Raw genomic sequence first — 24599 nt, 5'->3', positions numbered from 1 at the left:
AACTCAGCTGGTGTCTAATGAGTAGAGACCGGAAAAATTCGCGAATTCATTTCGCGATAGGCTAAAATACAAATCGTTATACCTCAGTGCTGCCTCTGCTATTGGTTCACAACTCACCTGGATGACTCTGGGCCAATGAGAAACACCCGACCAAAGTTTTATCGAATCACAGGCTGCTACGTTGGGACGTCTCACAAGATAGCAGCCATTGAGTGGGTGGCATTTGACCGAGTGTACGTAGAACTATGGAGTTCATCCTACAGGTCATTGAACCCGCGAATTTTTCCGGTCCCTACTAATGAGTATATGCACAGACAGCACAGATTATTCACGGAAGGAAAAGTCAGGAAAAAATATCACGGCATAGGTGAACACAGTAGAGACAGTTTTTCATCATCACTCCACTGTATTCGTCTGTGCTGTAATTGTTTTTTTCTGACTATTTCCTTCCTGGGAAGTCCCTTTGCTGTCGTTCGACACCGGCTGCATTTGGCTTGTTTTTCTGTAGCTGTGTGCATTCATCTTTCCTGTCCATTCTTGTGGTTTCTCTGTGGCATACAGTGGAAACCAGCAGTGGTGTATGTCTATAAATATGTTTTAAAACGTGCAAGAATCATCATGAGAACGTACAAGCAGCATGATGTGTGAGACCGCGCCTTAAGTGGGTGCCTCCCATTTCAGGTCAAGATTTTATATTTACAGTAATTACAGTTAAACTTGTAGACTTTTTCAATTGTTTAACTTTCACGAAATGAAAAAAATATACACAGCGCATACTTTTTGCATAATTAGCTGCCAGAGTTACATTTTTAACGTTTTTGGTTTGTACAAATAAGGAGAATTTTAACTTATTGAAAAAATGAAACTTTTTAGGTTTAACTGCAATGCCACTGGCTACTTCAAGAATCGGTTTGAATTTCTTTTCAGAAAATATTAATTAATTTTACCTGGCATTTCAAAATTCTCAAATTTGTTACAATTTCGACAGCCAAGAAACATGAAATGAGTTTTTTTTTGTGATAGAAATGCAAACCGTATCATGAAGTAGCCAGTGGCATAGCAGTTAAACCTAAAAAAAAGGTTCAGTTCTGCAATGAATTAAATTCTCCTTGTTTGTACAACCCAAAAACGTTAAAAAATGTAACTTTGGCAGCTAATTATGCAAAAAAGTATGCGCTGTATATATTTTTCATTCCGTGAAAGTTAAACAATTGAGAAAGTCTAAAAAGTTGATCAGTGTTTAATATAAATATAAAATCATGACTTGAAGGAGGCAGTGCCTGGCGAGTGTGTGGCTAATGAGATCCTCGGTATATTTTGCCTGCAGCCTGTCGTTATGAGAAAGGCACTTGGACCGAGTGTTCTAGCGAAAGCCAAATGACCCGGACTGACAGCCTTAAGCCAAACAGCGACCCCTCCTGCGAACAGAGTCGCCTAATCACAAAGAAGTGTAAAAACAAAGCAGCTAAAAACAACAACAAAGGTAAAAGAAAAAGTTTACTGATTTAATTAACTAACCCTTTTTGGTATGTGATGTAGTCACCATTGCGCTACTAATCTTAATTGTAAATTGTACATACATTTTATAACACAGTGCAAAATTGAATAAAGATCGTCTCAGTAATAGTGTTTCAAGGTAGCTTCTCTGCTGTCGTGTATTTCTGTTACAAGACATAACAACAGAAATGAAGACACATATTGGATTAGTGATCTTTACTTCCATATTTGCTTTGGTATTAACGCTATTTCTGACAAAGAAAACTAAACATGAGTACAATCTGTCTCTGTGTGTACACATTTTAGCAGCCAAGAAAATATGCTTAGGCATGATCTACTCCAAATTTTAATTTCTCTCTGAAAACCGGTCGGCACTGTCCGTTACTGCCAATGCGAATGAGGTTGTTTTATAACGAATCATTTTAGTTGTTCTAGATTAATGCAATAGTGGAAATAAATAAAATTAACTACTGTAAGAAAACAAGGAGAAAACTCGCATATCTGTACAGTTCCTCACATTGTACACGTTAGCAGTCTTGAAAAACTATTCTTCACACAATGATGCAGCTGCTGCATATATAAAATTAAAATTAAAAAAAGACTAGCTCTAAGCTGATTAACAAACGTGGGGTCAAAGAATTCTTTCCCGGAACTTCACACATTCACCTGTCGGTTGAGATGCAGAGCTTTAGAACATCGAACGTAGCACCACAGTCAGACAGCTAGGGTTTTGTGGCAAAGAAGGCAAGAGGAAAAAAAAAAAATCCAGGCCTACCTTAAAATGTGCGATTCTTATTTAACTTGAGTAGAATATACTTTACAATCAATTCCTTGAGTGTTAGAAAATTACTAACTTGTGTTTTCAGGAGGAGAAAAATGTTTTAAAAAAAAGTCTGATTGCTCATAGAATGCCAGAATAATCTGCATGAAACTGTTTAGAAAAGCATGACATATATGCATGAAAAGTGCTTTTAGAGCTTACATGTATACCTATGTTAATAAATCCATACTGCAGATCATGTGAAATTGTTTGTAGTAAACATACTATATCAAAAGATATCTGAAACAAAATTAAGGCATGTGTGTGCAAGAAAGACGATGATGTAACACTACAGTTTCTTTCAGCATACGTTCGTGCATTGTGCTTCCTTTGCTCTTGTAACAGTGTTACGACAGGACTGAATGGTTAAGGCCTTGTCACACTGCCAAATATTTGTTTCCAATATATTTGACAGTAGAATTAGAGGGGTTCCAATTTTCTCCTTCAATTATATTTGGACAGATAACCTCAAATATGTTTTAAATCATGTCTTACTATCAGAGTTTATTTTTGGTCTGAGCTTTTTCAAAATTTTCAATATTAATCTAAATTTTTAAATTAAATAATGTATCTATCACAGTACTGGATGAAATTTTTAAACTTGTATACTATTTATGCATTAAATTTTTTTTTGAAAGTATATAAATTTAATTTACAATAATATACATTACGTAAATAAATGTTCATTGATTTTTTTTAAGTTATAGAAAGAAATTTTTCTTTTTACACATAAAATTATTTCTCAAATGACTTTTTTTAATTAACATTATTTTAGTTGTTTCACTTTTATAACTGCTTTAATCACCCACATGCCCTGTGTTCTTCAACATTTTAAAGAATCGTGACGGAAACTGATGACGTTTCCGTTTTCCGTTTTCGCCGGGCACGATTTTGAATGGCTGATTACATCCAACATTCAACATATTTTAGAACCCGTCCTATATTAAAATATTTTGTGGGAGCTCAAGTCATCCAACAAACATGGCTGCAACTAGTGAAGCCATAACCCTCCAACTTTACTTGACACGACATTTTGGAAGGTGCTGGAAGCAAAAATTTGACAATGTGACAGGGCCTTCAGAGCATGATCTTGCCTCATTGGGACGTTCACACGTCATAAATAAACCCGTCGACAACGGACGTAAAATGGCGGCAGCGGTGTAATTGTCATCGTTCATCACTTAACTTCTGCCAAAGTGTCTCATTGTAACTATATTTGCGAGAATGATAGTACAGGATTCCCAAACTCTTAATTCACTTAATTTCCCTGTTCTGCCTGTCCCATCCAACATTTTTTTCCTTGCCTCAACAGTCTACCTGGCAAAATAACAGAAAAACTAAAAAATACATATTACTTCAAAAAAACAATTTGATAAACATGCATATCATGCTTAAATTGACTATAAAATGTTTTCCTGCACAATATACAAAGAAATCTGTTTGATCAAACTTGAAATGATAAATTATCAATTGTAATTGAGCTTAAGACTATACTAGATATTTGATTCTGCTTCAAATCAGTATATATTTTTTGTATTAGTTAATTAACTATATATTAATGTTTGTAAAAATAAAACAAGGATTACTAACAGCAAATTAATTTATGATCAAAATAAATTTGCTTTAAGATATTAAGATCTGCACAGCATGAAAAATTACTGATGATTTGCACTTGATATTTATGATTTCCCTGTGTTTTACATGTTTTGAGACACCTTTTTAATTCCCTGAGTTTTCCCTGTCTGAGTGGACCCTGTAGTATCGCGTGGGGCAACTGTGCTATGACGCTGAAGGCACGGACCAACTAGCACCCACCATACATACATGGCGAGGCAACCACGAAAACTGGAGTGCATCGCTTAATTTTGTTTTACGACACTTGGGTTGTCAAGAGGAAGCACGGTTGTTCATTTTCACTCGAGAATAAGCGAAGCTGACACATGACAGCGTCACAATCCAGGAAGTGACAAAAGGTCCTTAAACTCTGCCCTTCCTGAGCTGAGTTATTGGCTGCGGTTAGCCGTAGAATCCCGTTGAATGAAAACCAGCGTAAAAACAGCATTTCCTGTACAGAATTTATGTTGCTTGACAGTGTTTGGACAGACACAGGTGTTGGACTTTTTTTTATTTTTATTTTACTTCCGGAAGTATCATTAGATAAACAGCTTTGATTTTAAAGGGTACTTGGTATATGTTGTGTCTATGTGAACATAGCCTGTGAAATGCACCAGATCGTAGACCAGGTCCTGCTATGAAAACAGCTTCTATGCAAGAACAATGGATGCACATCCTCAATCTCATGTTATAGTAACATATTACTATCAATTTTAAAAGGAATTACTATGTGTAAATAAGTATGTTAAAAAAACTAAAAAAAAAAAAAAAATACATTTAGTGTGTAGTCTTTGAGGCATAAAAAAAGTTATTCCTCTTCAAGACTTAACGTGTTAATGACAAAAACAATATTTTACAAATTTCCTCCCGTGCAGGATAAAAAAAAAAGTCATTGTAAGCACTGCGATAACAAGAGACAGAGTAGATGAATGGCTTGATGCTTCATGTTCACTTACAAGATTTTACAGTTACATTGCAGATGGATGTTGATATTCTCTCGTTACAGGAACTAGTGCACCAGAGAGAGGCGCATTCTTAACTAAACAAATCATCTTATGTGTAAAAAAAAAAAATCCCTGAATTATTGTATTGCATATTGGTGTTTTTTAGATGCAACTGTGCAAGTATTGTAGTGAATATTCACTGACAAAACTTTCACGATGAAATTGAAAGAGATTTTGAGTTTCATTTCTGCGTTTGAACACGCAGTTCCAGCAAATGTTACACTCTGTTTTTCTGGACACCTATTCTGATATAATAATTTTTCGTAACTTGTGTCCGTCAACCTGAAATGAATGAAATTATTTTCTCCAGGAGGGCGACGCAACAGGCAGTAAAGAGCCGAGGCTAGAAGAGGAAGAAAGAAACTTACTTAAACCTCCTCAAGATTCAAGAAACGAGCGGATGAGAAACATCATTTCCTATTTGCACGGAACATTTTCAAGGTTTTTCATTTAACAATATGTATCTGTATTCTGTTAAGATTTGAGTGCTGAGAAACATTATTGTATGAGTACGTAAATGTGTAGTTGTGGGGCTATTTTGATATGTTGATAAAAAGTGCTGTGTAAATGCAGGTCGTGTGTTGTGTTTAATATGTTTGAATTTCGGAAATACAAATATTTTTTTTGGAACCTACAGCTGAAAAAAAAACAAATACTAAGGGAGGGTGGTTAATTGGGGATGGAGATAAAAAATAACTTTGAGGACAACGGAAAGTAGACAACTGACAATGTCCAACATTTTTGATGACGTCAAATCAGGGGCGCAACAACAGGGGGGGGGGGGGGGGAAGGGTACTTTGCCCCCCCTCTGAAACCTTGAAGTGGGGGCAAACGGGGGCAAAGAAATAGTTTTAGATAGTAAAACCGCTTAAATAGCACCATTTTCCACCTTGAAATACAAATTTTCCCGGGGGAGGACCCCCGGACCCCCGCTTCAATGGGGGGGGGGATCAATGATTCTTTATAAAAAGGTATATTGTCCCCCCTTTGGAAATTAAGTTGTTACGCCCCTGCGTCAAATAAAATTTGTAATGCATCAAGCATCAATTACGGCTTCACAGTACGATGCACTACTGCTTACTGTTAGTGTTTTCCATAATGTTACAAAATTTCTAACTTACATATTAATTATTTCTTATAGTATCAACAGTCTGCCTTTACGTCAGTTGAATGTCGTACTTGCTTAGCTGATGATAGTGTGGAGCCATGTTAAAATTACTTGAGCTATTAATAAGCAGCATTGCTGTAGTGAAAAGGTTTGAAAAATGCATCTTCGTGCTAAAAATTTGAACTGTGGCTTCAACCAACAAATTGAATTTTCTAACCCATACATTGTGAAATGGAAATTAAGACACTTGAGCAGGGTTTGTGCGATTGTCTCTCTATATTCGTCCGAGCCGTGCCATGATCTCCAATCAAACAGCAGGATCTCTTGCAAGTTGTTCGGCTCGAAGCGCAGCTCTTACGTGGGAAACGATTTTTAAAAGGTTTGCGAAAAATTCAGTTTTTTGTAAAATGATTGAATCAACGTTATATTATACTGAAGCTTGACCACATTTAAAATTGAATTCTGAGTATATAAGTCAATGAAAATATTTACTGTATCAACTAGTAGGCTATTTGGTAAATAAGTTTGGCATAATTTCCCATCATGATTGTACCCTGCATAATTACATTTCATTTTGTGTGAGTGTGATTTATTTTGTGAAATGGCAAGTATTGTAACAAATCAAACAATACTTTTTTGAAAGTATCATAATTTTTTTTTGTTAAATATTTTAACGCACAATAACATTTAACACAATATTATGTGGTTTCACCTGCAGACAGTTTTAAAGTGAAAGTTAGAAGTTTACTGCCTCTTTAAGTCGAATAAGCAGTAACTGTTACAACTGCGTAAGCCATCTTTCTTACATAATATAATATAATTAATTGTTATAAATAAACAATGTTGCAGTCAGCCATACTAGTTTGCTGAGAGCTTTCTGCAATTGCTATGTACCATTTGACTCTTATAGTGATAAATATATGTACTAACTGTATTTTAAATGTATGAATTTAAATAAAGTACAAATATTCTTTTGGTGTAATAGATACTGTAAATGAAACAGATGTGAAAATAAAGGTGATTCTACAAAATTACTGACAATTTTTTTTTGACGGAGCTGAAACCAAACCACAGGGTTAAAAACTGTTGAAAGCGGTGACTTGTGAATTGCAGCAGCTAGTTACTGATTGGACATTCTGCAAGGTTTTTGCTTCCAAGTTAACATGATGGATGATTTTTGTCAGTTATTTTGGACAAGATTTTATGGATTTATATTTAGGCTGATTTTGTTTGAAAAATAAAAAAAAATAGGATATAAGGGTTATGTTTATTTTTATACACTGTTTTCATTTAAAAAACAAAGTGTATTTTTCAACAAATATGAAGCTGAAGTTTTACCACAAATCAAAACAGTGAAAGATATACCACATGTATTAAATCATAAATCATACTGTTGACTGATAAACTTTTACTAGCTGTTTATACACAATGAGCGTGCCAACAACTGACAAGCATACCAAATAAACAATCAAATGCTGTAAACTTACCAAGTTTTTGTGAGATTTGGAGGTTCCAAAAGTTGTTATCCAAATAAAATAATACATAAGATTAATTTTCTGAAAATTTAAATAATTTCAAAACAGGAGTGAATTTCTTCAGAGTGCACTATGCAAAGAAAAAAAAAACTACATTTATGTGCGGCAAATACTATCAACTGATTGTAAACAGACACTGAGTCACTGTCGCATCAAGTCACATCTTCGTTAGCCATGCTCTCATTTTCATCAGTAATATTGTCACTACCTACAATTTCAATGTTTTCACTATCCACAGTTTCAGGTTCTTCAGTTTCTTCAGTCTCACTCTGAAAAAACAAGAAGTTCCAAATAATAACACATAATTTGAAATCTAAGGTGAAAATAGTAAATTCATGAACAAAATAGTATATAAAAGTTGCCGGATTAAAAAAAAAATTGATCCGTACAGCTAACACCAGTGGCATAGCCAGGATTTGTGTATGGGGGGTGTTAAGAAGCATGCCGCCCCCCTTCCCCCCCCGTAATTAAGCGGGGGGTCCAGGGGTCTTCCCCCGGGAAATTTGGATTTTAAGGTGTAAAATAGTGCTATTTTAGCAGTTTTCGGTACTTAAATTTAAATATTGTAATAGTAAAAATTTTATTAATTTTTAATATGAAATTTGTTTGAGTGATGAATAAGAAAATTTAATTAAAGATTTGGGGCTAAGGGGGGGTGGGTTTGAACCCCTAACCCCCCCCCCCTGGCTACCACAACTACATTTGAGAAGAAAATTAATTACCAATGAGGAGATCTAAAGTAAATGCATGAGAAGTAGAGACCTGGAAAAATGGCAAATCGTACAATGCTAGTAATAACTCTAATTTGGACTTATCATCAATATATCATGCTTTTACCACAATTGCGAAGAGTTTTGTTAAATTCTTTCTGTATGTTATATTACAATTTTAAAAATGTATCGTGATCATTACAATATAGGTATATTTACATCGGTGATAGTGAAACTAGTGTTATTTTTGCAGACACTACGGTTATTAAAATTTTATAGTTTTACCGCCATATTAGTTAACTCAACAACGTAGACGAGTTGGTTGTACTGCTTTTTTAAAATTATTATTTTATGCTTGAAATTTTTTTTAATGTTATTATTAGTATATATTTTTTTAATATAATTATAATGTTAAAGCACGCCGAAACAAGGCCAGAGCTAATGCCGGATATCATGTGCTGGAAAGAGAGAGAGTAAAATGCCCATTTTGAATGCACACTGCAAAAATAAGGATGAGATGTGCTATTATAGCAAAAGGAGGCTAGAAAATTTAAATCTCGTGTCTTTCAGCGCCATTGAGTACTTATTTCGGGGAATATTAGTTTATTTTCGTGACCGTCCCTCCAGTTTGACGGGTTGCGAGACCTGCAGACACACTGGCTGAGCCCCAGCTCGGCTCACGTCTGGGGCTACTGGCAGGCAGGACTGTGCCAAGCAGTGGCGGATCCGGGGAGAAGGGGGGGGGGGGGGGGGGGGGGCACCAGGGACAAGTCCCCCCCCCCCCCCCCCCGAAAAAAAAACCAGTTGTCTGCTACATTAATATTACCGAAAAAAAAAAAAAAGATTGATTCTGAAACCAATAAAATATTTTAATATAATTAATGAATTTTCTTGTAGAAACATAAAATCTGGTGGTTTGGATGTCATGTGTAGTGTGAGTAGATTAAATACAGATTTAGTAATTTTAAGACGATTTTTTTCTCCGGCTGCTCTGAGATCCTAAGAGTGCCCCCCCTCCGAGGTGAACCCCTGGATCCGCCACTGGTGCCGAGCACAGAGATCACTCACGGGGGGCTCCGCCGCCACGCGGCCGCTCCCCTCGACGGCGATCCTCCCCGGGTCCAGGATGATGAGCGACGCCTCCCCGAACTCTGACCCCTGCACGTACGTGACGGGGATGTGGCCTCCGACCTGGGAACCGGCACGTTCCGAGCCGTGACCTCCGCTTCCTCCGGATGTCCGCGACCAGAGCGGGGGCCCCAGTTCAGTTGACAAGATTGTTAATAGAACCCATGCAATTCATAAAATTATGGTCGTGGTAAATTTTACGAGTTATTAGTAGAGACCGGAAAAATTCGCGAGTTCATTTAGCGATAGGCTAAAATACAAATCGTTATACCTCAGTGCTGCTTCTACTATTGGCTCACAACTCACCTGGATGACTCTGAGCCAATGAGAAACACCCAACCAAAGCTGTATCGAATCACAGGCTGCTACATTGGGACATCTCACCAGACAGCAGCCAATGAGTGGGTGACATTTGATTGAGTGTACGTAGAACTACGGAGTTCATTCTACAGGTCATTGAACCCGCAAATTTTTCCGGTCCCTAGTTATTAGGTATTATTAAAATAATAGCAAGGTGGTCCGACAAAACTACATTTCCCCGGGCCCTTGGTATTTCTCGACGGCCCTAAGACTCACGCAGACTGTTCTTTACGACTTCTCTATAGGAACAAGGTCTCCACATTCTGGAAAGCCAGGGATTCCACTTGACAACCTGGAAACGTCATGGAAATTCTCTAGTAAAAACAATTTGAAAGGGAAAAAATGTAATTTTCCAATCTGCCGTCACCACAACTACGGAAACTTTTTTTTTTTAAATTTTTATTTCAAACGGTGCTTTAGTGCATCATCGTCACACAAACACCTTTAAAAAAAAATGGCTTATGCCAGGTTTCTGTTTGAGGTGAAGAAAGCGGAGATGGAACCAGGCCGGCAGCGGAGATGTTGGAAGCGCACACACATTTTTATGGCCTATTTTTCATCCTGTGAAAATTTCATCGCTTGGTGCGTGCACACAGGGGCGTAGCCAGGGGGAGGGGAGGGTGGGTTTAGGGGTTCAACCCCCCCCCCCCCTAGCACCATTTAAAATCCAAATTTTTTTCCCGGGGGGAGGACCACCAGACCCCCCCCCCCCCCCGCTTTAATACGGGGGGGGGGGGGGGGGCATGCTTTTTAACACCCCCCCCCCCCCCATACACAAATCCAGGCTACGCCACTGCATGCACATCGTAAAAATTCACATTCATCAATTTTTTTCACAACGCGCCTGAAGAAGCATGTGTGAGTGAGTGTCGAGACTCGACGGGGGGTGCTGCGAGGGCCCCACTGACCTGGGAGAACGCGAACTGCTGCACGGGGGCCGGCTCGTCCTCGTCAACCGCCTCCACCTTCAGCGTCCCGCCGCGGCGCCCCGGGTGGCCGCTGCCCCCGCCCCGCTCCTGCAGGCGACGCCAGATCGTGGTCTTGGGGACCTGCGGCCACGCCAGGGGCCCCAGGTGGAATTACAAACTGCCCTTCGCCTCCGAGTTTTCAACACACCTTTCAAAACCCCCTGAGTTTCCCCTGATTTCCAGACGGCCCTGACTTGGGGACCGGAAAGAATTTGCGGATTCAATGACCTCTGGGACAGCCTCCAATAATCCTCCGCACTTCTCGAGTAAACACATGTGTGTTCGTTGGGTACTGAATTGTGAGGCGTCTCCGCTGGGTAGCTTGTGATTCGACGCTTCTTTGGTCGATAAGTCTCTTGTTGGCCCAGAGAGTTCCAGTTAAATTTGCGAGCCAATAGCAGAACCAGCAGAATTGTACACACGTTTGAGTTTCAGCCCGTCACGAAATGAATCCGCAAATTTTTCCGGTCTCTACCCTGACTGGTTCCCGAGAACAATGCCGGGGTGGTTTCGTTTCTGTGGACCACAGATTCTGTTCCCGATGTCCCCGATGTGTGTGGTGTGTGTTATCATTAGTTACGTCCAAGAGGATGGCAAGACCAAGTAAAGCAAAGCTGGACTCACAATGATCCGTGGCATCTGACCGTCCGTCATGTCACCTGCCGCCAATCGGACGGCCTGAAATATTCTATCCGTCCGTCAAAAGCCTGACAAGTTCTTAACTTTTGACGGACGGACGGATGGATTATATCTATGGTTTTGGCCACAGCAGTCAAATGTTACCAGGCCTGTGGTGTTTGTACAGGTTGTTCAGATGTTTTGTATGAAAATATTGCGCTTCTTAAAACACACATTCAAACAGTTTAATCACGACTGTGAATTTTTCCGAGGAAATGCCAATACAATGCGTACATAAAAATCTGCTGATGGTGATGCAAGTAGGGAGTTTGTTGAAAAATTTAAAAAAAATAAATTGTCTCTGAAAAACTGATAGCTGATCATTTATGCAACACTGACAAGATGGAGCTCCCTGAAAAAAAAAAAAAAACTCTTGCCTCAAAGACTGAAACAGTCATAGACACATAACTAGCTAAGGACAGGCTGACCATTGCAACATGCAGCAACGCGCAAGTGGTGACCATAAATTGCTGTTGTTTGCAATCGGCAAATCTAAAAAACCTAAGAAGCCTTCGAAAAACTGTAAACGTGTTCTGTACTTCAAGTTTATTACAAAGCTCAGGAAAGTGCTTGGACGAATGGTAATTTATTAAAAAAAAAATGGTATTGAAGTTATACTTCTAATGCGACTTCCAACAAGGTTGCGTTAAACGTTTTAACGCTACCATGGAGAATGACGCTACCACGGAGAATTATTTGCATGCAATTGAAAACTATTTTTTCAATGATGCCAAAGAAGTAGTATAACTTCTCACACGCGTACCTAAGTACACGCACCCATTTTTTTTATGCATTTCTTCCGGCTGTTAAAAATAAACACTTGAAATCAAGAAAACCTGCCACCCCGTGCGATTGCGCTGCTAGACGACACCCCGGGCCACCCCTCTCGAGTCTCTACGTCAACAAGGGTGCCATACAGCCAGGGCCAGCGCGTCCATATAGGCGAACCAGGCAACCGCCCACGGCGCCAAGTAGCTGGGGGCGGCGCAGCACGACACATAACAGCTGATACATGTTTAACGGTTATTGAAACTAGACGAAAATTGATTTTTGTAACAGTTTGGAATGTTTATCCTGATATAAGTAATTATTTAAAGTCCACGGTGACCTGTTTATGATTTGTAATAAGTAAAATAGTAAAAAAAAAAACACAAGCCTGCTTTCATTTGATTGTTGACAAAATCTTAGGCTTACGTGATGTATTTTGAGGCAAGGAAATTTTTTTTTTCGGGGTCTCCGGCGGAGGAGGGGGGGGGGGGCATAAAGTTTTTCGCCTAGGGTGCCAATTCACCTTGCACCGGCCCTGCATGCAGCAGGGAACGAGGGGGCGGAGGCGGAGACTCGCCTGGAAAGTGACGGACGCCGCGGCCTGCGACATCCTGCCGTCCTGGCAGGCGGCCACTGCCTCCCCCAGCCGGCTCCGCTTGAAGCAGTCCAGGTACGGCCCCCGCCGCTTCAGGCAGGACCAGGGCAGGCGTCCCGTCTCCACCAGGCGCGTCTTCTCGCGGAACAGCGTGGTCTTCGGGATCTGGAAGCGGTTCGGGGCGTCGACAGCTCACGAGGCCGGCCCGGTGTGTTACCTTACCCTCGTTAACTCACCCTCTTTCATCACATAACCGTCGCACTCGCATAATCGTCGCACCTACATTTTAGGCCGTCAAAAATTCGGATAAAAAAAAACTTCTCGCGTAATCGTAGCCCTGCTATCAGACGCCGAGCGCTCTGTGCAGGTATCTTTTCCGTATCAAACGACGCATTTCAAAGTAGAAATCTTAATATTTATTCAGACATTAACCGCTTATGATAATGTAGCCAGCGCCAGTTGGCACAATTCACGTTCGGTTACGTCGCTTCCCGTATGGAGTGCGCACGCGTAGTCGATATATCGATGTCTCGCCGATCGCACGCGACGCGCTCTCTCCGTCAACCGCCGAGTTAACTGCGTTTGCGGCCCGCACACACTCGTGACGTGTTCGACGGTTACGCGTTCGTTCGAGCTCGCGTTCAAATCACAGATATTTTATTTTTTTTATTTAAAGTTGAAGAAAGGATTTTGTCGCATGACTTATAAATTTAAATTGTTTGACGTGCTCTTCTATACTTCACTTGTTAAATGAACGTACTTTCCATGAATGGGTTTTGTTTTCATGAATAACTTTATCTAAAAAAAATTTTTTTCTTGTGTAAACGTCGCACCCCTACTTTTCAAACTTGATTTTAGAGTAAAATGTGCTGCGATTATGCGAGGAAATACGGTAACTTGGTTATCACTAGGCAGTGTCTTAAAGGTCATAAATCCAACATAAACACGAAATGTGTGTCAATGTAACGCATATATGCCGGAACAAAACAGAATTCAAACAAAAATTTACACTCAAATCACTAAAAAATTTTACTTTATAGCATCTGAAATTCATATTGTTATTATTTTAGTAAGTGGTTCATAGCTAAATATTCACACCAAGCAGATTGTAAAAAATTAATTATGTTCCCTGGCGAGGAAACACGGCAGCTTGATTACCAATTGGGGGCGCGACGCTCTCGCACCTGGTACTGGTGGGAGACCCGGGTGAGGTTGTCGCCCTGCTCTAGGGCCCGGACCGCGGCTCGCCTCTTCTCCTCGTCGTAGGTCTTCCTGCGGAGGCCGGCGGGGCCCGCCGGGGGGGGCCGGGCCCCCAGCTGCTTGCGCACGTTCCTCCACAGCACCGTCTTGGGGATCTGGTACTGCTCCGCCGCCCTCTGCAGGCTCGCCCCGTCTGCACACGGGCGGGAACGCTCCTCCGTACCGGGGCCCCAGTTCAGTTCACAAGATTTTTTTAATAGAACCCACGCATTTCATAAAATTATGGCCGCGGTAAATTTCACGAGTTATTAGGGTATTTTTTCAAAATAATAGCGAGGTGGTCCGACAAAACTACATTCCCCCGGGCCCCTTGGTATCTCTCGACGGCCCTAGACTCACGCAGACTGTTCTTTATGACTTCTCTGTATTAACGAGGTCTCCACATTTTAACAACGGGTAAAATATCTCTTGAAATATTCCTAAAATACATAACCTCTATGTTTATTTGTTTCCAACAGCACTGAAATCATTATTTTTTTATTTATACATATTTATCTGCGTAGGTGCCAGGCCTGGGCGAAAACTAGATTCTTTTGGTGCAAGGCGAATGCCAAATTGAATGTTTCAAATGGCAAATGGCAAATATAATTCTCGGTGAAGCTGTACAACAGTAATTTAGTTATTTTATAAAAATACAGGATTAGGGCAGAAAAAAATAATAGTTTAACATTTATAATGTTTGAACTGAATACGCGATTAACCGTGTATAATATTATTATCGAGAATTCACAAAACAAAACAAAGAGCCTTCTTTTGATTTTTTTTAAGTAATCAATTTTATTCAAGCAAATTGTATGCAAAAATTAACATATTTTCATGAGCGAGCCATACATAGACTTCCAATGTTTTAAAGCTTTGCAACAAATGCGAAGTTTCACATATCTGACGCTAAGCTTTGCATCACAACCGAAGCTTCAAGTAAAACGAACAGCAAATTTCCTGGCAAAAGTAAAACTGAATATTAAAAAGAGCTTCGCACAGTCGAAAATTTGCACAGTCAAAAATTCGCACAGACTGATCTGTCACCAAAGATTTGGAATTGGCGGACGGTAGACTGAGAATAAGTGAGTTGATTAATTAGTGCTTAAATGTCCCTTCAAAATTGGTTTTTTTAGGGATGATGAGAGGGTGATAAGACCAGGGGCAGAGCCGGGGGGGGGGGGGGGGGGGTTGTTAGGTTATCAACCCCCCCCCCCCCCCCCCCCCAGCATCAAATCTTTAATTAATTTCTTATTCATCACGCAAACAAATTTTATATTAAAATTAATAAAATTTCTACCAATATTTAAATTTAAGTACCGAAAACTGCTAAAATAGCACTATTTTAAACCTTAAAATCCTAATTTTTTCGTGGGGGAGGACCCCCGGACGCCCTGGCTTTAACACGGGGGGGGGGGGGGGGGGGGGGGGCAGGCATGCTTCTTAACACCCCCCCATACACAAATCCTGGCTACGCCACTGGATAAGACAGTGTGAAGTGCTGAGTAATGATTGAGAGCGTAGGAACAGAAATACCCAAAAAAGCAGGAGCACGCATAAGAATTTCGATTAGGAGGAGGTTAAGGGGGATAGAACTACTTTGCCGAGTTAACTACATTTGTGGCCCGCGCACACTCGTGATATGTTTCGACGGTGGCACGTTTGTTCGAGCTCGCGTTCCGGGATCACAGATTTTTTTTTAAATTTTAATTTATTGTCGTGAAGGAAGGTATTTTGTTGCACGACTGTTTGCTTTCTAACTCTTTTTACTTTCTTCGACGGGAGTTGCAGATAAGGGGGACCTGTGGCTCACCTGTGACCGCCTTGATGGCCGCCTGCACCCGGTCCCCGCGGTGGCCCCGGCGACACACGGCCAGCTGGATGCCCTGGGAGCGAGCCCGCACGTACAGTGTGGAGCGCGGGATGCCGTGCTCTCCCGCCGTGCTGACCAGGGACCGGCCGGCCCTCAGCTCCTCCAGCGCGGCGGCGAGCGCCTCCTCGCTGCGCCGACACGCACGACACACACGCACACCGTCAGGCACGGCGCCCGAGCGGGGTCCCCGTCCCGGGACCTTTGAATATATACACACTGCATAGAAGTCGCGAGTGGATAGGATTTACTCCACGTCTTTTCAGGAGCGTATGATGAGCAGCTCGGGAACTTCACCGCTGCAGTGCGCTGCCGTAACGCCCTGCATCGTCTCGGGATGTTATTTACACGTTAGAGCGCAGCACTGTCGCCCGCTGTCATTCCCCTGCACCCCTCCACCCATCATTCACTGCAGCTCAAGGTCGTTCATCGGGAGGGGGAAGGGGTGTATTTTAAGAGTTCGACACTTGTCCGCTAGGGGACCAACCACAGGTCGACGCCCCTAGAGATGGTGGCGATTGCGGCGGTGAATTAACCAACCACCTCAAAACCGTATTAGAAATTTTTTACCTGGGCCGGCGACTTCTATACACTATATATCTATTCAAAGCCGGGACAGACAGCGGTGATGATAGTGCAACATCATCTAAAGAGATAGCGGACGGACTTCGCGGAATTTGACAACCGGGGTGAAATTATGTCGGCGAGCAGAGTCGACGTTTCCCACTATCCTGTTTTGAGACGCACACACTTGTCGCTCCCTCGGATGTGACCCTTGGCCCTCGCCCGTGTTCCAGACGTTCACGCGACGGGCAAGGACGCAGGTCGCACCCTACTCCCGCACATTATATACGTGCAGAATAAAAAAGTTGTGCTTGTTGACTAGTCGGGTCAGAAATTCCGGTGATTCAAATTGTGGTTATCGCCGTGCAACGCAAAAAAACTTTTCCAGTGAGTCAATTTTTTTTTATGCAAAAATATCTTGCTGCAATAAAGGATTAAAGCAATGTTCGTTTCGTCGGTTCTGTTATGATAAAATGTAAATCATGGTTTTCATACTGAAACAACTGAGAGAATAAGTATTTCCTTTTTAACCCCAGATGCAAACAGAGGGGGGAAAAAAAGTTCTTTTATAGGGATGGGGAGGGGGGGGGGGGGGAGGGGAAACCCAAATCTACCAAAAAATTCTGAACGCGAGTGGTTTAATCAGTGCCACCGGATCGCAGAACACGCCGAACCGAAGCGGAGAATGTTGGAATAATGAGCGGCGACTTCTAACAGCTGACTTTACCTGTAATCTTTTCTGCACGACTTTCTTCTGCACCTGCGTTTCTTGTCGTCGTATTTGGTCAAGTTTACTGTACCTTTCGCCTCATCTTCATCCTGGCCCTGAAAGTAAGAAGTGGACACAATCAAACAGTTTAACTGTATTTTCAGGTGTGGATATTATAATTTCAATCTTCAAATTTTTACAAACACACCACCAAGTGTTATCTCACACAAAAAAAATTATGAAACAATGTACCACACAATCATAACTTTGGAAAAATATCATCCAAAAACCATTGTAATTTGGATTTAGTCAGTCGCAATCATTTCGGTTTCTACGAATCTGAAATATTTACAGAAAAAAATTTAAACCAAATAGCACGAGTTTTTTTCCCATATTAATTTGCAGAATTTCGGTACAGTTAAATAATCAAAGTGGCAATCATGTAATTAACATATAAAAATTGATAATCTCACATTCTGAAACACTAAACCTTTCTTACTTCGTACGGTGGGTTTGATTCCTGCTGTCAGATATGGGGCAAATATTCAGCCATGACTTGCAGTGATCAATAGTCATGGAATCTAGCTTTCAAACTCAAAAGTCAATGTTGGTGGTCTTGAATTGATATCATTACAGTTTTTGTCAACTGCATGACCTAATTAATTATTTACCCTTGAAATTATACACAAGACACCATTCCCTAATATCAAACTATAACAAATTTGGTAAGCTGCTGCATGAATGTGCCCCAGTTTGCAGCAAATATGTAAATAAGTATTTAAACAGAATTATTAGAAAAAATATTTTAAAAGTATAAAAATCCATCTCCCTTTAAGCCTAAAAATATTTTCTATTAAAAAAAAAACTGTTGAATCCCATTCTCTCCCATTACACACCAGGTGCTTGATAAAGTTTCATTAACAGTGTGTTGGTGTGGTTTTTTTTAATCATAAAACAGATAATGTGCGATAACCTGAATAAAATGACACAACAAACATTTTTTTTTTTAAAATAACATTAGAGGATGCTTCTACGTTTACGGTTTTATATCACACAGTTTAGCACGAACAGGCATCAGGTGACTGGACCTACATTAAACTATTGATAACTTTTCAATTACCGAGAAACACTTTTAAACAAATAAAGACCTAACAGCACACGAGAACTAAAAAATTAAAACAGTAAACCAAGATAGTGCATGTGCAGTATATTAACACCAATGTGGCTTAAGCTAGGTTTCTCTTCAAAATATTTTTAACCTGATGTAAGTAACTATACAAACTTAATATATTACACCAGCTAATGTATGGAATGCGTTGCAATGCCTCTACCAATTATTTTAGTAATTTTTTCGAAGCAGGTACACATATGCAAAGCATCTCTCTATTTCTATCTGTATCTACATATATATTTACCACTCTCTATCTCTCTTTATCTATATATATCTCCATCTATATCTTTCTCCACTATATACCTATACGATCTATATCTCCCTCTACTATATACCTATATCTATATCTCTCTCTATATCTCTATTTACACACATATATCTACCACTATCTCTCTTTCTATATCTCTCTCCACTATATACCTATATCTATATCTCCCTCTATATATCTCTCTACTATATACCTATATCTATATATCTCTCTATATCTCTCTCTACTATATACCTATATATCCCTCTTTCTCCATCTCTCTATATCTCTCTCCACTATATACCTATACTATCTATATCTCCCTCTATATCTCTACTATATGTATACCTATATCTATATATCTCTCTATATCTCTCTCCACTATATACCTATATCCATATCTCTCTCTATACATGTCACTAACGGCAGTCTCAAACAGAAGGACCCTGTTGGAATGTCCAGAACCTTCAAAGCAAGGATGTAATATCTGTACCTACCCACCATTTCATCAGAGCTTCTTGGTTCGATAACTTCCGAGGTGCCTGGCTCTCTGTCGGCAACCTCGGCTTCATTGCTCGCTTCAACGTGCTCCGGGGGACTTTCCTCGGGCAGCGTCGCCCCCTCCTCCTCCACAAAGTGGCTGCTGACCTAGAGCGAAGCAGCGCAAGTGTGAGCGTCCATCTCACGCCGCGCTGGTCGCTTCATTTCCATTACATCACTTTGGTCTGCGAGTACTCACAAAATTTTCAAATTCAACATTTCAAATCGCATGTACATATTTTTCGGCTATTTGTTACCAACAGATATCCTAACACCTTGTGACACTCATTCACAATTATTTTTTTGATAAATGTAAATAAGATACAGTATCTACCCAAAAATAACAAGACTGAAGATAATGCGACCCCAAACTTTTTGATTATGAGTTTATGAACAAGACTACGGATTGGAAATCAAAACTTAAGTATGTCGCACTTGATATTATTTAAATTGTTAAATTCGTCCCGTATTTACTAGACCCTTTTTGGTGCCACTTTTGTCACTAGGGTGATTTACATGGGCTCCTTTGAAACACCAAGCAACAGTCAGAAAAAAAAAAATTGTTTTATGACTGTAGTTCAAAAGCTGCTTTTCAGAAAGCAAAAAAATGTGGTCTAAGCAGAGAGAACCCAGTGACTTAACTCCATTTGCACCCTCTCTTTCATCCTGCATTTCTCATCTGTCTCACTCACGCTGAGGTCCAGCAAGCCCCGGAATAAAGTGGCGTAATTGATGCAGTTTACAGGCAGAGCGTGAAGTTTCTCTCTTGTCCCAATTAATATTTTTAGTTATGATGTAACTTCACCATTTAAAAAAAATACATAATCCTATGAAATAACCCATACACAATTTTAAAACCCCCCCCCTTATATTTTGTCTCTTTCTAGACAAAATTTTTTACGATTTAACTATAATAATTCTCACCCCCATGAGTCCTCGGATTTGCAATTCTTCTGCTGTATTTAAGACAGACTTTATGCGATCGGCTCCAACGCTGATCTCTCCCTGATACATGAATTCGATAACTGACTGAACGTCGTCAAAACTGATCCCACTCAAAATGAGGACAGGATGGGCATCGTCAGTGCAAGACAGAATCTCCTGCAACACAGACACATTCACGTCCAGCAAGCAATGTAAGACTGCAAAGCTGGTTGTTGGCAAAAAATTGGTTGTCTGTAAAGTCGGTTTACGGACGATAGTTTAACCTGACAACACAATAATAAAACATTGATGAAATGATTGCATACTTTTATGAATAAAATTGAATCATTTTTATTGAATTATCAATATTTTGTATGAATACAAAGTAGAAGTGAAATTAAATCTACAATTTAATTGATAAATTTACTTTTATTTGCACTCATTAATTCAAATATGTTTATTACTTTAACGAAGAGATTATTTTAACTATAACTTTTACACATGTTTGCTATTTAACTTATTCCAATCTGTGTTATTCTGTTAAGGATAGGACGATGATAAGAAAAGTAGGAAACGAATGGGAGTGTTTCATGTTTAATGTGCCTCGAAAAAGTAAAATGGATGGTTGCTCCAATCGAGTGGAAGAGAGATAGATGCGGCGCAAGCGTACAATGAGCGTAATGGGACACAGTGTAACGGGACAATGTGCGTAACGGGACACTTTTTCGGGCGTGCAGCCGGCGTTCATCGATTTATAAGACATCACGTCAAAAAAAAAAAGTAAAGGCAGGATCTTTTGAACCAGGGACACTGGAATTTTTACAGAAGATGGAAGTCCACAACTTTTATTATTGAGAAAAAATTATTATAAACCTTAAATTCAAAACAAAGCCTCTAGACTCTATCTGTATAGTGAAAATGCATCTTACATGCATTTTTTGTGTGTGTGCATGTGGGCATGGGCGTGTGTATGTATTACTAACCCTCTCCCTTCTGACGTCCCCAAATCTCAGCCACAGAGTGGGAGAAAAATGTGATTTAAAACTGAGGAGGCTGGAGGAAGGGGCACATATATTTAGAACATAAACCGTATTTCAGCATGGATGGCACACTAAAAAAACACATTTTTTTTTCCACCTTTGACTCATTTTTATTTTATCTTCAAAAAAAAAGGTCCTGAACTCCATGATAATGGCACCGAAGACATTTTAGCGAGCGTTAACAAGAAAGGTAGTATGGCAAGATAAATTTTATTTAATTTCATTACGTTCGGGCCTGAAATCTGACTGAGAGTGAGGTCATTAGAGTTTGCAACACAGAGATATCGGAGGAGGGCTCGGCCCGCGAGCGGTCTTCCCGGGGTCCCTCACCTGCAGGTACGCGCTGCAGGCGGAGAGCACGATGCGGTGAGCATGCAGGTGGCGTCCCTCCGCGCAGACCGTGACGTCCACCATGCACTGCGCCCGGAGCACCTCCAGAAACATGTTGGCCACGTCCGCGGGGTAGTCGCCCCACTTGAAGCAGCACTCCCCGGGCGCCCTCGCGCCCGCCCCGTGGTCGTACATCTGGCAGCCCGCTGCGCTTCGGGACGCGAGCCCTGGTCTCGCCTGGGGTCCAGCAGAACGACATTCCACAAACTGAACGTAGTTCAAGTACACAGGAAGAAAGCCCCATAGACGACTCGTAATAAATAGGGCATGCTGTTATATTTATTGATACTGCCAGAAGTTTTAACATCCACAAACATCAGTTCTTTGATAATGGAATGTCTGTATTGCAAAATAGACTAGAGTTGGAGGATTACAATCTTGTTTACGACACCAAAAAAAGCATCATAGTCATAAAATGTTGGTGATTTAAAAATATTATTACGGAATTGGGATGCATAGTCCCGAAGAATTCAAGAAATTTCTGATGTAACGGCTTTTCCGCAAATAAAAATATAAAATTCTCATAATGGCATGTTGGAACATTAAAGACGTTTCTACATTCAACCCTAAAACAAAGTTTGAAAATGCCCAGCTAAGTAAGTAAAAATTATTAGTGACTTAAATATATCCGGCCAACTTCTTAGGCCCGTACTACAAGGACACGGAAATGGAGACCGATCAAACGGAACAGAGTTTCTAGTCTACAATAGCACACAGACGGAGACGGACCCGAACGGATTAGCTCGGCAATTTTGGGCTATTTCGTTTACGTTGCTCCGTGCGACCAATGGAAGCCGAATACTTGGCTGTGGTGGTAGCCATTATTGTTCACGTTCTAAATTGTTTCAAGTACAAGAAAATCTAATGTTCTGTTACTAGTTTGTCATTTAATTTTATTATATATGTAAATTCTACTCGTGCTATAGTATCGAAGCCAGGGGCGTAGCCAGGAAGGGGGGGGGGGGGGTTAGGGGTTCAACCCCCCCCCCCCCCCCCTTAGCACCAAATCTTTAATTAATTTCTTATTCATCATTCAAACAAATTTCATATTAAAATTAATAAAAAATTTTACCATTACAACATTTAAATATAAGTACCGGAAACTGCTAAAATAGCACTATTTTACACCTTAAAATCCAAATTTCCCCGGGGGACCCCCGGACCCCCCGCTTTAATACGGGGGGCCATTCTTCTTAACACCCCCCATACCCAAATCCTGGCTACGCCACTGATCGAAGCATATATTTTATTAATTAAATATTTGGTAACCTTGAAATTGGTTGGCATTCGTTACGTTTCCGTACATTGTAGAAGTAGCAGAAGCTATGGTCAAATTTTCCGGGAGATCCCCCTCGGGGTAAATATGTATTGTACGGATTAGCGCCAAAAAAAATCGTACAAATATGAAATAACTTTCATTATATGCTATCTTACGATTTTTTTTGGCGCTAATCCGTACAATACATATTTACCCGTCTCGGTTTATGTGACCTGTCTCAGTTTAAGTGCCACTGTCGAACGGGCCTTAACCTTCAGGTCCAAAAAGTCGTCTGCTATTGTTTACTTTTATTTTCCACACAACCTCAAAATGGATGCAGTGTCTTAACTTTAGTTGAAAATAAATTTCAAAACTGTTACACAACAGTAATTCGGTCGATATAGAGTAGATTTAAAATTATGTTGTGATTAAACAAAATAATTCGACAGCATTATACATACCAACAGATTAGAGTTTGACAAAAATTAGCATAGACAACATCGCAACAAGCGAGCACTTGAAGTCCACTGAAGTAAAATAAAAATCAATCGTGTCTAACATCGATCTGAAACCTAACGTGTCTTCATTCCTCTAACAGGGATTCCTCTATGGATACTACCTGGAAAATAGCGCTAACGTACATCAAGTCTCGTCAGCATTTAAGGAAATGTTACTAACCATTTGGAAGTAGCATGATCAGGGTAATGAAAATTGTTCAATTGACTACCCACTGCTACCCTTTCAAAAATGTGAATGCCAGGCCATGAGGTATTGGAGGTTACAAGAGAGTAGATAGAATGGCAAAATTAGTAATTTCCTAAAGCCTCCTCCCTCTCCAACCACAGTCATTTAATATCCTGAACCCAATTGTGAAAACCACTACCTTCAAATTCTGTTTGTTGAATGGGAAAAGTATTCCAACGAAAATCACACACAACACCCTCCTCAACAACTCGTTCAAAGTCAATATTCAGTATTATCATCTTATATCACGATGCCTTAGCTGTACCATAATTCTGTTTTAGTATAGAACATAACGCTTCTCCGACAAATCTATGTCGACCAGGTATTGGGGCAATCAAGCAAAAATAACCATAGTCATATGTTGTAGAAAGTTACAATATCTTTGTTTCAATATAACAAACTATTTCTCGAAAATTGGCTTCTAAGGACGCGGTTACACGGGAGACTGAACTACTTCAGGTGAACATGTTCAGCTGTTGAGTGCGGTTACACACAGTCTGAACATGTTTCGTTCGAGGCCATTTCCCATTTAACTTAAACAGGTTGGCAAAGTAGTTCAGATCGACATATCTTCTACATTAGCCTCTGATTGGCTGTTTAGAATATAAACAGTCCTTTGCAGAAATCCAAGATGGAAAGTATCCTGGCACAAGTAGAGTAATATTTTACCGAATGCAACAAAAAAAAAAAACAGGTAATTATATTACTCTTTTAAAATTGATCCTGACATTAATTATCTTAAAACTGAGATAGGTACTCTCGCTCAAAAATAATAAAAAATAAGTTTAAAAAAAATTACTGTGTATGTTGTTTGAATTCCCGATTTGTAAAAAAAATATTGAGTAGGAAATATGAAAACACATTAAATTTCTGCTGATAATACTGTATAAACAAGTGAGAAAATCCCGCGTTTTCTGGATACAAAATAGAGAAGATCAACAACAGTCATTCGTTGACAGTAGACAATAGGTTTTAGAGCTGAACACACTTTTCAGCAACTACCGTGTAACCGTACACTTTCGCGTTTGTAAACGTGTTTACTTAAACATGTTCACCTGAAGTAGTTCAGGGTCCCGTGTAACCGCGCCCTAAATTACCACCTGTGTTGAAACATGCTT

The 24599-nt window shown here is 40.1% G+C and overlaps 2 protein-coding genes across 4 annotated transcripts in view; one reads left to right on the top strand and one right to left on the bottom strand.

Annotated features, from left to right (window-relative positions):
• Positions 1-5588, top strand: part of LOC134538154 (uncharacterized) — a 39911-nt gene extending 34323 nt beyond the window's left edge. Inside the window, exons 4-5 of the mRNA XM_063379203.1 lie at positions 1328-1483; positions 5246-5588. Coding sequence (XP_063235273.1) covers positions 1328-1483; positions 5246-5268 — 179 coding nt within the window. The 3' untranslated portion in view covers positions 5269-5588. The remainder of the gene's footprint in view (positions 1-1327; positions 1484-5245) is intronic.
• Positions 5589-7436: 1848 nt separating this feature from the next.
• On the bottom strand, positions 7437-23280 carry LOC134538153 (sex determination protein fruitless-like). Of its 3 annotated transcripts, none has more exons than XM_063379201.1 (11): positions 23199-23280; positions 21420-21656; positions 20050-20226; positions 19087-19233; positions 17186-17283; positions 15838-16025; positions 13970-14178; positions 12768-12950; positions 10685-10825; positions 9357-9479; positions 7437-7847 (listed from the first exon to the last, which is right to left on the bottom strand). In XM_063379201.1, exons 2-11 carry the CDS (start codon positions 21612-21614, stop codon positions 7731-7733), a joined length of 1578 nt encoding a protein of 525 aa, XP_063235271.1. In that variant the 5' UTR covers positions 21615-21656; positions 23199-23280; the 3' UTR covers positions 7437-7730. The 3 variants fall into 3 exon arrangements, with proteins under 3 accessions (XP_063235271.1, XP_063235269.1, XP_063235272.1); XM_063379199.1 differs by lacking the exon at positions 23199-23280 and adding an exon at positions 22749-22886; XM_063379202.1 differs by lacking the exons at positions 9357-9479; positions 23199-23280 and adding an exon at positions 22749-22890.
• Between the last annotated feature and the right edge of the window lie 1319 nt (positions 23281-24599).

The sequence above is a fragment of the Bacillus rossius genome, chromosome 13 (assembly GCF_032445375.1).
Source record: "Bacillus rossius redtenbacheri isolate Brsri chromosome 13, Brsri_v3, whole genome shotgun sequence".
Lineage (NCBI taxonomy): Eukaryota > Metazoa > Arthropoda > Insecta > Phasmatodea > Bacillidae > Bacillus > Bacillus rossius.
This window is presented reverse-complemented; position numbering and strand designations above follow the sequence as displayed.